Raw genomic sequence first — 13,342 nt, 5'->3', positions numbered from 1 at the left:
CCAAGCGCTTCTCGCCAAGAGACGGATCGCCTGCAGGTGGGAGGGGGAAGAGCTCCCAAACTTAAAGATTGGCTGCAAGATCTTAACTATTGTAAAGAGCAATCACACATTTATGCTGAGCTCTTACCGCCTTACTCCAATCCACGCGATATATGGGCTTCCCTTCAAACCTATCTTCTGGAGCAAACAACTGCTACAGGCAGCCACTAAACCTCGCACTAGCGACGATGGGGTAGACGACAGATGTGAACTGATGCATGTGGGATTTCACTTAGGCCAGGGCACAACTTCCAAAGAGGCGACAGAGTATAGGGTAAAATCACTTATGAGCTTGTTAGCTTACGTCATTATGAATGGGCAACTTCTACTATTAACTATGCTTAAGTGGTAATGTTTCTCTTTTTTTTTTATCAAAATGCTTATGATCCTTTAATGCTACTTGCCAAACTTGTCCCACTTGACGCGACCGTCCCGCTGTGGTTGTAGGCGGCTTGCTGTGTACCTTTCCCCCACCTATATTGCTATGCAGGACACTTTGAGTTGCCGGCCCGGCCAGGGATGTAGGCACCATGCTGTGGGCAACAACTCTCGCCTTTAATAAAGGTTTTTGAACCCCCCCAACACAACACAAACAAGGGGGGGGGGGGGCAGCGGAACCATAGTCAGTTCAATCAGGTCCTGCTAGCCTTGCAATCAAACGAATAATGAAAAATTATACAGTTCACAGCCTATCTTCCAATGTCGTTCTCAGATGTACAGCAATACTGAGTGTAGTGCACCTACTAGTTCCAAGTTAGCCAGGGTCTAAAGTTTGGGGGCTGGCCAGATTGTACTTGTGAGTGCTTGATTTATTGTCCTGAGAATGTTTGGGAGTTGGGACCGCCAGGTCTGCAATTGCGTAGCCATGTTACAGACGGGTCCCAAATGCCTTTGGGGTGGGACGCAGTTGGCATTAACTCCCAGAAGGTGGCCAGGTGCATTTGACAGTAGGTAATGTTGTGCACCCAGGTGTATAGTGGAGATGCCTTTAGTTTCATCCAGTGCATGGCAACTATGCGTTTGGCTAGCAGTAGCAGCATTACGACGAGGCAGCAAGTACCAGTTGGAGCTTTAACGTAGCCCAACAGACCTATAAGGTGTGAAGTCCAATGTTATCACCAGCATTTCTTAGATTAGTACTCACGTTTCCTTTCAGAAACGTGCTACGGGGGGGGGGGGGGGGGGGCAGTCCCATGCCAGGTGGAGGAATGAGGCCTGCGGGGAGTGGCATCTCCAACAGTTGGCATCGGAGCTCAGGCCCATTCGTCAGAGCTGTACGGGAATACGATGGAACGTTGGAGAAATTTTAAATGGATCAGCTTTAATGTGTATTTGGGGGATAAGAGTTCCAATTGGCCGCAACAGAAGTGCCACTGTTCATCTGCCATGTGCGGGTGGAGGAATGAGGCCTGCGGGGAGTGGCATCTCCAACAGTTGGCATCGGAGCTCAGGCCCATTCGTCAGAGCTGTACGGGAATACGATGGAACGTTGGAGAAATTTTAAATGGATCAGCTTTAATGTGTATTTGGGGGATAAGAGTTCCAATTGGCCGCAACAGAAATGCCACTGTTCATCTGCCATGTGCGGGTGTAATTCTTTGCCATTCCTCAACTGCCTTTGGTGTGGTGACCTGGTGGTGCGTTGTGTAATGTTGTAGAGGAGTGTGATGAGCATGAGGGCAAAAGTCTCGGTCAGCATATGTGCTAGCGCTGGGAGCGCGGGCTCAGGAATGAGCTATGTATCTGGCGACACTGCTTGGATCTGATAATATAGTAACAAGGTCTAGCAGTCAGGCGGATTGTGTCCAGTTGGTGTTGGAGGGGCAATAAATGTGTTTGAGGTATAGGTCCGCAAACGTGTGTGTCAAGTTGGTGTGCCTTTTTCGTGCTGCTTTTGTCTTTTAATGGTGGTATTTGAGGGTTGTTGGCTAGGGGCATAGACAGGGCATATAGGATAGTGGTTCTGTTCCACAGACCCTCCCAGGCCCACCACAATGTCTCTACTGTGTGGACTACATTTCTGGGTCGTGTGAATATTTGAAATGCTGCCACCAGTAATGGATGGGTTCCGCTCTATTTTTTTCAATGGCAGTGTGGGGTTGGATGTACCCAGTGGTGGAGGAACTGGGATTGGGTGCAATAAGCATATAGCGGAATGTCTGGGGCCCTAAAACGCCCTGTTGGAGGCGGGGGGGGGGGGGGGAGCATAAGGAGTTCCCAGGGGACGTGGGCTTGTTTGCCTGCCCATACTATTGATGCGAGATAACGAAGCCTCTGAAATACTGTCTGATTAAGTGGCGGGGGGAAAACAACAAATAGGTAAAATAGCTTGGGGAGAATGATCATTTTTGTTGCCCCTATTCTGCCTGCTAGACAGTGGTAGCTTAGACCATGTACTTGCTTTCCCTTTTAGCCAGGTTATAGTGCGGCCGTAGTTCATGGTCCAGAGTTCTTGTGTGTTGCAAGTGAGATCCCCAGATATTGGACTAGGATGGATGTACAGTAAGGGGAAAGAAAGTGGATTTGGTCCAATTAATCTGCATCCCAGATAGTCCCCAAATTTAGCTATTTCCCATAGTATTGGAAATATTTACTTTGGATTCGTGTATTTAGAGATAAATGTCATCTGCATACAGGGAAATGATCAGCACTCTGGAGGGGATCCCCAGTTCACTGGCCATGTGATATTGTCCAAGTCGCGTGCTGCCAGCAGTTCCATCGCTATGGCGAAGAGGAGGGGCATCCTTGTTGTGTACCCCTCGTTATGGGGTGGAGATCATACAGTTAGCCTGCAGTCTAGCAGTGGGTTTAGTGTATAAAAGATGGATCTGTTGTGTGTGTATATATATATATATATATATAATAGGCTGAGCCCAAGTCTAGTTAGGATAGGAAGGAGGTACATCCACTCTAGAGTCAAACCTCTTGGTGGCATCCAGAAGGGCTAGAACGGCGGGGGGGGGGGGGTCTAGGTAATGCAAGACCACGAATGTAGGCAAGTTAGGCGCGATTGAACGACCGGATTTGTCAGGTCTAGCAAAACGTGGCATTAGGGGCTGCCTTCAATCTACAAGCAATTTAGCATAAATCTTGTGGTCTTATATTCATAAGTGATAATGGGCGGTAAGAGTCGGAGATTGTTTGGGTTTTTTTCTCCAGGCTTTAGCAGTGTCAGTATGACAGCTTCCCACATAGTTGGGGGAGGCGGGTGGGAGTGTTCCTAGCTGTATTGATTCATGGTTCAGGAGGTGGGGCACTAGGAGCAATGCATAGCATTTATAAAGCGAGGCAGTTAGGCCATCCGACCCGGGTGCCATGTCACTTATTTATGACCTGGATTATGTCGTTGGTAGTGAAGAGTTCAAGATCTGCTCGGTGGGCGCTGCTTACCCTAGTAATTCAAGTGAGTCGAGGTATCTTATTAGTTCTTCAGGGGAATTCGGGATGGTGGAGGTGTATAGTGAAGAGTAGAAGCTGGTGAAACAGTCTAGTATGCTCTGCCAGTCTGTTATGGAATTGGAGTCCTTGTCTAATAGCTGTTATGAAGGACGCATTACGCGCTGGACTAAGGATATTGTCTAGGGTTTTCCCCGATCTCACTCCCCATATCTTCTGACTGTGGCATATTTCCCTAGGAAGTTTGATTCTTGCCAGGCTTCGTTCTCCTATTCCGATATGTGCGCCCTGTCACGAGATGTGCCTGTTCATTAGTGTCATAATATAGGGCCGCACTGATCGAAGATTCCAGTTTGTCTGATGTCAGGCAGTAGACCTGCAATGCATGACACCTGGATTACCCCTTGAAAGGCTTCTCAGAGCGTGGAGTGAAAAGAGACCGATCCTTCATTAAGAGCAAAGTAATTCACGATGTCTTGACGTATTCTCTCTAAAGGCCGCATTTAACAGTGCTTGAGGGGAGAGTCTCCAACTGAATTCCTTTCGAGTTATCAGTGGGACTGTTCGGCTGAGTAGGACGGGGCATGGTCGGACAATGTCCTAGGTAAGCATCTAGTGTCCGTTGTCCATGTCGCTACATTCTTAGATACTAGCCAAAAATCCAACCTGGACGAGGCATTGTACTGAGTAGAGATACAGGTTCCCTCTCGATCCCCTTGGTGCCATTGCCTCCATATATCTACCAATGCATTGTCACCCATGATTGAACTTAATATATCTCTTGCTTTAGGATGTAGGCTTCCGGAAGATTAGATTGCATTTAATGCTTTGTCTAAGATGGCAATGAAGTCTCCACCCAAAATTATGGTGTTGCAATGTAAAGACATGATTTTTGCCAATATATTACAAAAAACAAACAAACTTCCGGGTCATCTGTGCTTGGGTCTTAAATTGCAGCCATGGTAATTTGGGTGTTTCCCAGTGTTCCCGGCATAGTTACATCAAATTCATGTTGAATCGTGTCATAATCTCTCCTCCCGCAACTAATATTAACCCATCTACTCCCTCCCCACCACCACCACCCACACCAACCTCCCCCCTGCCTTAAACATAACTATGTCCCAAAACTGGACGTAAAAAATAGAGATTGCTCCATGGGGGCCTTGAGTGACCAGCGAACTGCCCTGCCTGGCGGCGGGGGGCAGAGGTACTAGTAAATAGATCAAGGAACGAAATCAAACTTAGTCCCTACATTAGGAGTCTATGTTAGCAACTTATGAGCATGAATAGTTCACCTCCCGTTTGCGTTGCCAGGTGCCTGTGCTTCAACTCCTTTAACTTCGTAGTTTTATCTTGCGCTTCAGTGTGTCTGCTGGGGAATCATTCAATGCTGCTGAGCCCAGCACCCAGAGAGGAGCGCCGCATGGGTTCAGGAGAGCGTTTATCGAATTGGAGGGCCAATTTGACGTCTCTGAAGAAGTTAGTGTGTTCGTCATATGTTATCTTAAGCTTGGTACCTCCACCAGTTGTAGAATGTGTTTAACTGGAATGAAGACCTGGCGGTCTGCCTGTACAGTGGGTGTGTAATCAGGGAAGGATATGTTGTGGTCCTGATTTATGATTCCTCATCCCCTATACAGCCAGAGGATGGTGTTGTGGTCTTTATAGTTGAGCAGGCGAGCTAGAATTGGCCTAGGTATTGCGCCCTTGGACCGAGTGAGCAATGAGCCCCCTCAACCACAAAGACCGCAGAGAGGTCCAGGCCAAAAAGTTCACGCAGCAGGCTTTCAATGTAGGCCTCCATTTTTGGGATAGAAGTAGTTTCTGATATTCCTGTAATGAGAAAGTTGTAATGCGAAGGCCTTCAAGATCTTAATTTTTGGCTTTTACTACACTCTGGACTTTTTCCACTTGTAGCAAATGTTCCTTGGTCTCTGGTATTGGTGCGCATCGGAGGCTTGGTTTTCGAGTTGGTCCAGGCGAGTCTCATAGGTGCCCACTTACCTGGTCTAGTCTAGAGGCAAGTATATCTAGCTTAGAGTCAATTGTTTTGAAGCTCAATTTGACTTCTAGCAATGGAGCTCGGAGGTAGTCTTGTTTTTCTGGGATCCCCGGTGCCAGATTCAAAGACAGACTCTGCCCCGATATTTGTAAGCTGTGTCAGTCTATCATAAGTTTAGTCTGCTTTGTGTCATGCTTCCCCATTTGTGTTGCAGAGGCGGCTTCCTTGATTTTGTTTATTTTGACCCCTTCCGTGCCTGGGGTAGTGAGCGTGCACGACGTTATGTCTTGTGGGGCAATCTGACCTCCGGCCTCAGCACGAACAGTGTTTAGGAGCAGGTTAGGCAGGTCCTTAAAGGACGTGTGAAGTATTTTATGGCACTGTGAGGCCCTCCGAAATACAATGCGGCGAGGTGGCTTGTTATTAGGGTGAACCACCAGGCATAGCACCTATGTCCCTGGTGCGCAGTTGGTTTACTTCAGCCTGCAGGGTTCGAGGAATCGGCCACTTTATTCATGTATTTCAGGATTGTTCGCCGGCCAGAGCCGCATGTACTACAGCTAGGTGGTCACATATGCCAACCTCAGGGTCCAATCAACAAGGGTGCAGTGCAGACTACAAGGACCCCACGACGGCAGGAGGGGTTATTCAGATTTCCTTCAGGTCCGCACCAAGGCTAAGGGCCACCGCTGCATTTCCTCTTACCTTAGTAGGCCCGGCTAGCTCGCCCGGGTCACAGCTTGGTTGTCAGACCAGAAGCAGTCCCAGCACAATCCACAGGGACCTGGACCGTCTGGCAGGCACTGCCCGTGGTGGTCTCACTGCATAACTCAGATATCCAGCACTCCAACCAGGATGTATTATGTACTCCCCTTCTCCACTGCCCTCGAACTGGGCCCTCCAGATTGAGGAGGCCTGCGTTCAAATCCAGTTGCTCAGGATATGGTGCCTACTGAGATGTGCATGTGGCATCACTCCTGCCGATGCAGCCAGGCCCACCCGGTCTCTCCTCAATCGCACGTCTTGGATCTTACCACAGGGCCTCGCAGGGCCTAAGGATCTCCCTCAGGTCCGCACCTGGAGCTGCCAATGAGTGTCGACAGCCATCACGACCCTGCGACTCCTAAAGACAGTGCGCTCCGGTTCGAGGCAGCCAACAATCATGGCTGGCCTTCAAGGTTGTGATGGCGCCGGGAGGTTCCTAACCGCCTCGCACCCGCTGTGGTGGCCAGGTCCACCCGGCCGTCTCACTCGCCAGTCACAGCTCTCACCTCAGGGTCTAGCAGGATCCGGGTCGGGCCCGTTGGATACTCTGGTGCAGCCGCATCCCCAGCCAGCAGGTCAGAGGCGGTAGAGCGATCTCAGCACCTCTGTTTTGATCCGCACGGATGGTGCAGACTGCGATCTGGCTTGCACTGCCACAGGTTAGGGTTTCTTCGTGCGCTCCATTTCGTCAGGATTAATGGTAATGTAATGCAGTGCTTATATAGCGCTTTATCACCCGACGGGTATCCTGGCGCTTAAAAGGAAGAGTCCCCACCAGAAGTTAATAGGGGCGGCCGAGGTGTGACACAGGGAGGGAGGAAAAAGATAATATCAGAAGGAAAAATTACTCCAGCCTAGGGAATAAGAACATTTTCAACTTTAGCCTGAAATCCATAAGACTTTGGACCCGACGTAGATCCAAAGGGAGAGTGTTCCATAGCCGAGAAGCAACGGCAGAGAAGGATCTGCCACTTGTTCTGGACCGCCTGAACCAGACTACATTCATCAGAAATGCAGAAGCAGAACGAAGGTTTCTAGTTGGAATGGACCCTAAGAACCTGCAAAGAAAATTCAGCTGGTATTCTCCATGAGCTGCCCTAAAGACAGTGCATAGAGCTTAGAATTGAATTCGCTGGTGGATCGGCAGCCAATGCAAATCTTGCAAGGCTAATGTGGTTGAGGTCCCTCGCTGCCTATTTAAAGCGAGTTTCGCTGCAATGGCCTGTATTCTGCACAGCTTCCCGATAAGGGTGTTAGGCGCACCCAGATATAGAGTTACCCAGATATAGAGAGTTGCAGTAATCACGTCTGCTGATAATTACGCATCTCACAACCTGCGTTCTAGCAGAGTTAGGCAAAAAAGGGAGGATCTTTCTCAGCACTCGGATTAGCAAGAAGCAAGTGCCAACCGTTTTGTTAACCTGAGAATTCAGTTGGAGGTCCTGATCCACCATCACCCCCAGATTGCGTAATGTGCTAGAAGGGGTAATAGGTGTGCCAGTAGGGGACAGCTGAAAGATGGGTAAAACAGGCTGATCAGATCTTCTGGAAGGACACAGGACCACTTCCGTTTTAGAGCTGTTAAATTGTAACCAGTTCTTCTTAAGCCACTTTGTGGTGCTAGTCATACACTCGTGAAATCTTTCTAAGGAAATGGAATCATTCCCTTCCAAGGAAAACATGAGCTGGGTATCATCCGCGTAATTCACCACCTCCACTCCAAAAGATCTAATAAGCGGAACAAGAGGCTGCAGATGTTAAAGAGCACAGGACTAATCCCCGAGCCCTGCGGGACCCCCTGTCGTAAGGAAGACTTGTTAGCGGAGAACGGCTGAAGGCACAGTCTGTCTCCTGTCTGTTAGATAAGAACAAAGCCAGTCAAGGGTGCGACCGGTCACATCCTGGTCTTTAAGTCTCTCCAACAGTATACCGTGGTTTACAGTGTGAAAAGCCGCTGACATGTCCAACAGCACCAAGATCACTGACTGGCCACTGTCCGCCCGCATCCTCATCATCAAGCACAGTAACAAGTGCTGTTTCAGTACCGTGCTTGGGCCGAAAGCCAAATTGCATCTAGTCAAGGAGCGAATACTCCTCAAGATACCGGGATAGAGACTTATTGACGATGCGTTCCAGAATTTTAACAGGATATGGCAATGAAGAAATTGGCCGATAGTTGGCCACACACCCGGGGTCAAGCGTGTTTTTTTTTATTTTTTATTTATTTATTTTCTTTAGAAGAGGGGTCACAACTTCTTCCTTCCAGTTTTTAGGGACCTTCCCCATACTCAAGGATAGACCACAGATCTGTTGTAAATAGGGAAAGAGCTCGGCCCCATATTCCTTCCAGTCCTTAAGTTGACTGGTCATCCCATAATATCCAGGAGTACCACCATTAGGACTTCGGTTTATGGATGCCACCAGCCCAGAGAGATCAAAATTCAAATCAACAAGTAAAGCTCTCTGCAGTCACAATAGGACTTAGATTTGGGGTAGGCATGATCTGAAATATAAGCAAGAACTGAATTAATAAAAATCAATGGCTAGATGACAACTTCTCCCAGGGAAAGTGTTTGAGCGATTGAATTAGTGCACATCTCTGTGGCAACCTGCAACTTCTACTTTGCTACTAAAAATTCACTGCATCCTGATAGGCAGTGTGGGAGCAACGCATCAGCATCTCACTCAGACTAAACAATCCACAGGAACAGATGGTAACATGTTACAGTCAAATATTTAAGTATCCCACCTAGATAGATCATGGGGCATCACAACAGAATCTACAAGTAACACGGTCCAACCCCACACATCAAAGTTATAATAGAAATTAACAAGAAAATGTTTACATCAAGACATTTGCTGCAAGATAAAAAGATGGTGTGAAGGAGATTGGGGAAAATTGGTCACTAATGCATAAACGTTTCACATATCTGCAATGTAAGGCACAGGGTCTTTTACATTGTGTCAAAAATCACGATTATTGGTCAATTTCTGTAGACAGGATTAGAACTAGAATGTCCAGGTGCGAAGTCAACAGCAACACTAACTCATCTTAATTTTCTGACCAAATTAGTTATGTTGTATAGCCTAGCCCTCCACCAAGTCAATGTGCTCCCAAAAATTAAGATAAGTAACTCAACTTAATTTGTAGACCCAAATGTCTTCAAATTTAGAATACTTTAAAACAAAAAAGTGTTCAGTTTACAATTTTTATGCACAGATTACAATAATCTGCTAATCATATCTATTTTTTTATGGATATATTTTATTCTTCCAGTTTTATTTCACGGACTACCTGCACAGACAGACTCGCTGGGATTCAGCTGCCAATGTTATGAACCACTGTTCTAGAGTATTTAAAAGTTGCTATTAGTTTTAATGAGAAACTTTAGAAGTTTGAATGGTCCACAAAATGCTTCTGTCCGTGCTCAATAGGAGAATAGTTGCTTATGGGCGTTGTTAGTGGACAAAGTAACCTCTACTGTATTGATATGTACTATTTTGTTTGGGGCCATTTAACTCATTGTACAAGATGTGTTTATTAAACAATAATTGTAACCTATGTAGGACAATATCTAGTTTCCAACTTTTTTAAAAGAAGTAAAATGACAGTAAGTATCACTTACATCATGGCAGTGAAAAAAATATATATTGATTAAAATATAAAACCACTGCTAAACACCTAGTGATTCTTAATGCAATTGCATCGCATAGTAGTTACCAGCGAGTAATAAACTTTTTTTATTAGCAGCGAAAATTCTAGAGTTAAAAAAAATAAATCTCACGTAAATGCGCAAAATGTGTTTTAGAACAAAATAGCAGGGTTTTCTGCATAGCAGTTTGTTGGTTGCCGTGCACAAACAGGTGTCACTATTACTCACTAATATTCATTCTTCAGTCCTTCGAAGTACCAAGGGCCGAGCAAACCACGATTGGAAGCCCACATTCCACCAGAAGACCAGTGATGGTTTGTTTGAGAGCAACAAAATAGCTATATTAGGATCAAAAATAAAAGTAACAGGTGTAGCCGATAGTTTGCATGATACTAAAAGATTTGGCGTTAGAGTGAGGAAATGCTACTTTTAAAAACTCTTACTAAGCATAGTGTCCCGCGCAGCTGTCATGCAGAAGCTCACACCTGTTACTTCTACAATTAGAAAAAAAAAAACCAAGGCATGTGGCATACCACTATAAAATGAAATACCCATTGCTGCTTTTCTCAGGCAGTTAGTTGTACGACAGTCTGGTGGATTCTCAATGTATTTCATAGTTCCTGTGTTAGTGAAAGTTTGAAACTCATGTTTTGTTCGATAATGCCACTGTCAAAATACACATTAAGGCACAAGTGAAGGTAGTGTCACCATAAGGGATCCAATGACTAAATGAAAACTCGGCGTGGTTATTATGAGTGATACAACAAACATAACAGGGAAAAATAGGTTCCTCGCAAAATTACACACCTAAATTCTTAGACCATGTCGGCAAAAGTGAAAAAATGTACACTGCTAAGTAAAATGTTGAATTTGGCCGTTTAGGTAAAGGCATCACGGGCCTTCCTGGACATAAAACGAGTAAGCTTAAATTACACACTTGTGATGCTATGGTATTTATTGTCCGATCTACCGGAATGGTAAAATAAATGCAACGTCAAGTCAGCATGTATTTTGCACGCCTTCAGCAAGTTCCTCCCATTCAACTCGTCAATACAATATGACAGGCACCCCTAAACACTGCATTTAGCTGATTTGGGGGAAAGAGTGTAAGCCGAGCTTAAAAAAAGTGCAGATGTGCCACAAGGAATGTACACGAAAAGTGAAGCCATTAACTAGACCAGTGAAATATAAAAACGCCAGTTGTTTACTCAAAAAGGTTAACGCATTCGCCCCAATGAAAGACTGAAGTAAATGGCAGCTAGCGCGCGGGCCCCTTTAAAAACGTGACTTGTGTACGCGGTGATATGCCAGTTATTACTTCTTTGCAATGCAATATAAAAGCAGTACATATAAACTTAGCAAATTGCTCCTGTTGCCGTTTAAAAACGTAACAAATTATTGCAAGTGCGTTCATGCTCGTAGCACACATCCAGTGAAACTAAAATCTTTATGAAACATTTCGACTTGCATAAGGTACACTATGAAATTTACGTTTTAAGTACATGACCCTTTACACACAAAAATAGAATGCAGAAGAATACTAAAAGCTAGCAATATGACACGTGGAACATGCAATAACGTAATGTATATTTATTCGAAACTGAATAATTTCCATGGATCGTCTTTCTGAAAAGAAAAAAAAGTTTGCTAGATGTACACAGCAGAAAAAGTTACTTACTGTGGCATTGGGCCTCTGACTAGAGTAAAGCAGTTCGTATGAAGTAGAGTGGTGCTTGGATCGGACAAGAGCGCAAACAAATGTGGTTGGAAAAGTGCACTGTTTTGGTACGCGTTATTAAAAAGTATGCTAGCTCGCCGCGTCCTTAAGAACTAAGTCCATCCTATAACAGAGAAGCAAGCATTGGAGCAAACTCCTCCTTTGATTTAATGACAGTTATGCCAACATCCTTAGCACGTAGGGAATACGAGTGTTCCACTAGTTCAGAAGTACAGCCACATATGTTTCAGGAGTATTTAGCATTAGTATAACGAAATGGGGCGAGCAGTACAGATATCCACTAACAGGCTTGTAACTGACTCCAAGGGACACGTGTTTAAGACACCGCCTATAAACTATGGTCGGTAAGGATAAATAAACTCAACTCGGGGGCTCCAGCATCATCTTGTAACCTTCACAATATAGTGTCCTTGGCTTGTCGCGCATCAAGTGAGCGAGACATTTTTCCTAATGATATCTGTAGTCAAAAACATATGTTGGGGGATACAAAGTAAACAACAAAAGACGCTGGCATCTCGGAAGCTACTACTCACATCAGATCAGTTTCAAAAGGAGGCATTCAACAATGGGCGGGCCCCGCACTCCCGCCAAAGACCTACCCAAGGCTCTCCATGTCAAGGGCGGTCAGAGACGCAGCCCTCTCCTGCGATGCACTAGGCGCGGGGGCCCTACCCCGGTTGACAACCACCGGCGTAGGGCGGGCTCCTATTTGGGGCCAGGTCATTCTCCCGCCCGGAGAGAGGCGGCGCTGCCAGTGTTGTGACAGCCCAGCCCCCTCCGCCTCACCACGAGGGTGAGGCCTGCAAGCCAAGCCACGGTAAAGCCGCAGGAACAGCTTTACCGGAGGCGAGGTGTTTGCACGGAGCAACAAGAAAAGGTTTAGTTTGAACGGAGAAAGCAACATGAGTAGAGGGCACTGGAAGAATATGCAGTGACTGTTTCAGAGACATAATCGCACAAATATCAATGCAAATATCAATGCACAGCACCTCCACGGGCTGTTACGTAGTTCGTTATCGGAACACGGTCGGGACACGCTAGGTACATCAGCCGACCCGCCCCCCTCCCAACTGCACTCACCCTCCTTCTTGAGCGTGACGGGCGGCTGCAGAGGTGCCTCCTCCTTCTTGTCGGGCAGAGGGTTCTTGCGGTCTTTCTGTGACTCCTTCCTGAGCTGCTTGGCAGCCTGAGCTGCGGTCTTGCCTGATCCCGGACCACCAGGACCACCGCCGCTCTCCTTCTTACTCTGCGCGGCCTTCAGCACCTCAAACGGGTCCGACTCGTCGTCGAAGAGCTGGTCGAACCGATTGGTTACGACACAGCCGAAGCCTTCCTGTAGATGTCCGGGCATGATGGCCCCTTTTAGCGGCGATACTCCTCCGATGCGGCGGGGCCTGGAGCGAGCGCTCGCTGTCTGAGTGCCACAAGATGGCTGGGAAAGAGACCGTCTTCTCTTCCGGCGCCTGGGAACATCCGGGACTTCTAGCCCCAGAGCATCATGGGGGGTGTAGGCCGCTTACGCCAGCACTTGGGCTAGAACCAAACGGTTGATGACCATCGAGACTGCAAATCCCGGCATGCGCTGCTGTTTCTACGCTCGGCCTGCGCCTGTTACCAGTTCAGAAGGGTATTGGATAGGCCACACTGTAAACAGCACAGCACAAGGACCTGACGGCTGCGCAGCTCGCCTCGTGCTAGTCTCGTAGAGACTGGCATTTCAGGGGGACTTGGGGTGAGTCCATGAGAACT

General features: G+C 46.8%; 1 protein-coding gene across 2 annotated transcripts in view; it reads right to left on the bottom strand.

Annotated features, from left to right (window-relative positions):
- LOC146834780 (SERPINE1 mRNA-binding protein 1-like) overlaps nucleotides 1-13,079 on the bottom strand; it is a 99,054-nt gene extending 85,975 nt beyond the window's left edge. For both annotated transcript variants that reach the window (XM_085602318.1, XM_085602319.1), the window contains exon 1: nucleotides 12,674-13,079. In XM_085602318.1, coding sequence (XP_085458444.1) covers nucleotides 12,674-12,944 — 271 coding nt within the window. In that variant the 5' untranslated portion in view covers nucleotides 12,945-13,079. The remainder of the gene's footprint in view (nucleotides 1-12,673) is intronic.
- Between the last annotated feature and the right edge of the window lie 263 nt (nucleotides 13,080-13,342).

The sequence above is a fragment of the Triturus cristatus genome, chromosome 4_2 (assembly GCF_964204655.1).
Source record: "Triturus cristatus chromosome 4_2, aTriCri1.1, whole genome shotgun sequence".
Classification (NCBI taxonomy): Eukaryota; Metazoa; Chordata; class Amphibia; order Caudata; family Salamandridae; genus Triturus; species Triturus cristatus.
This window is presented reverse-complemented; position numbering and strand designations above follow the sequence as displayed.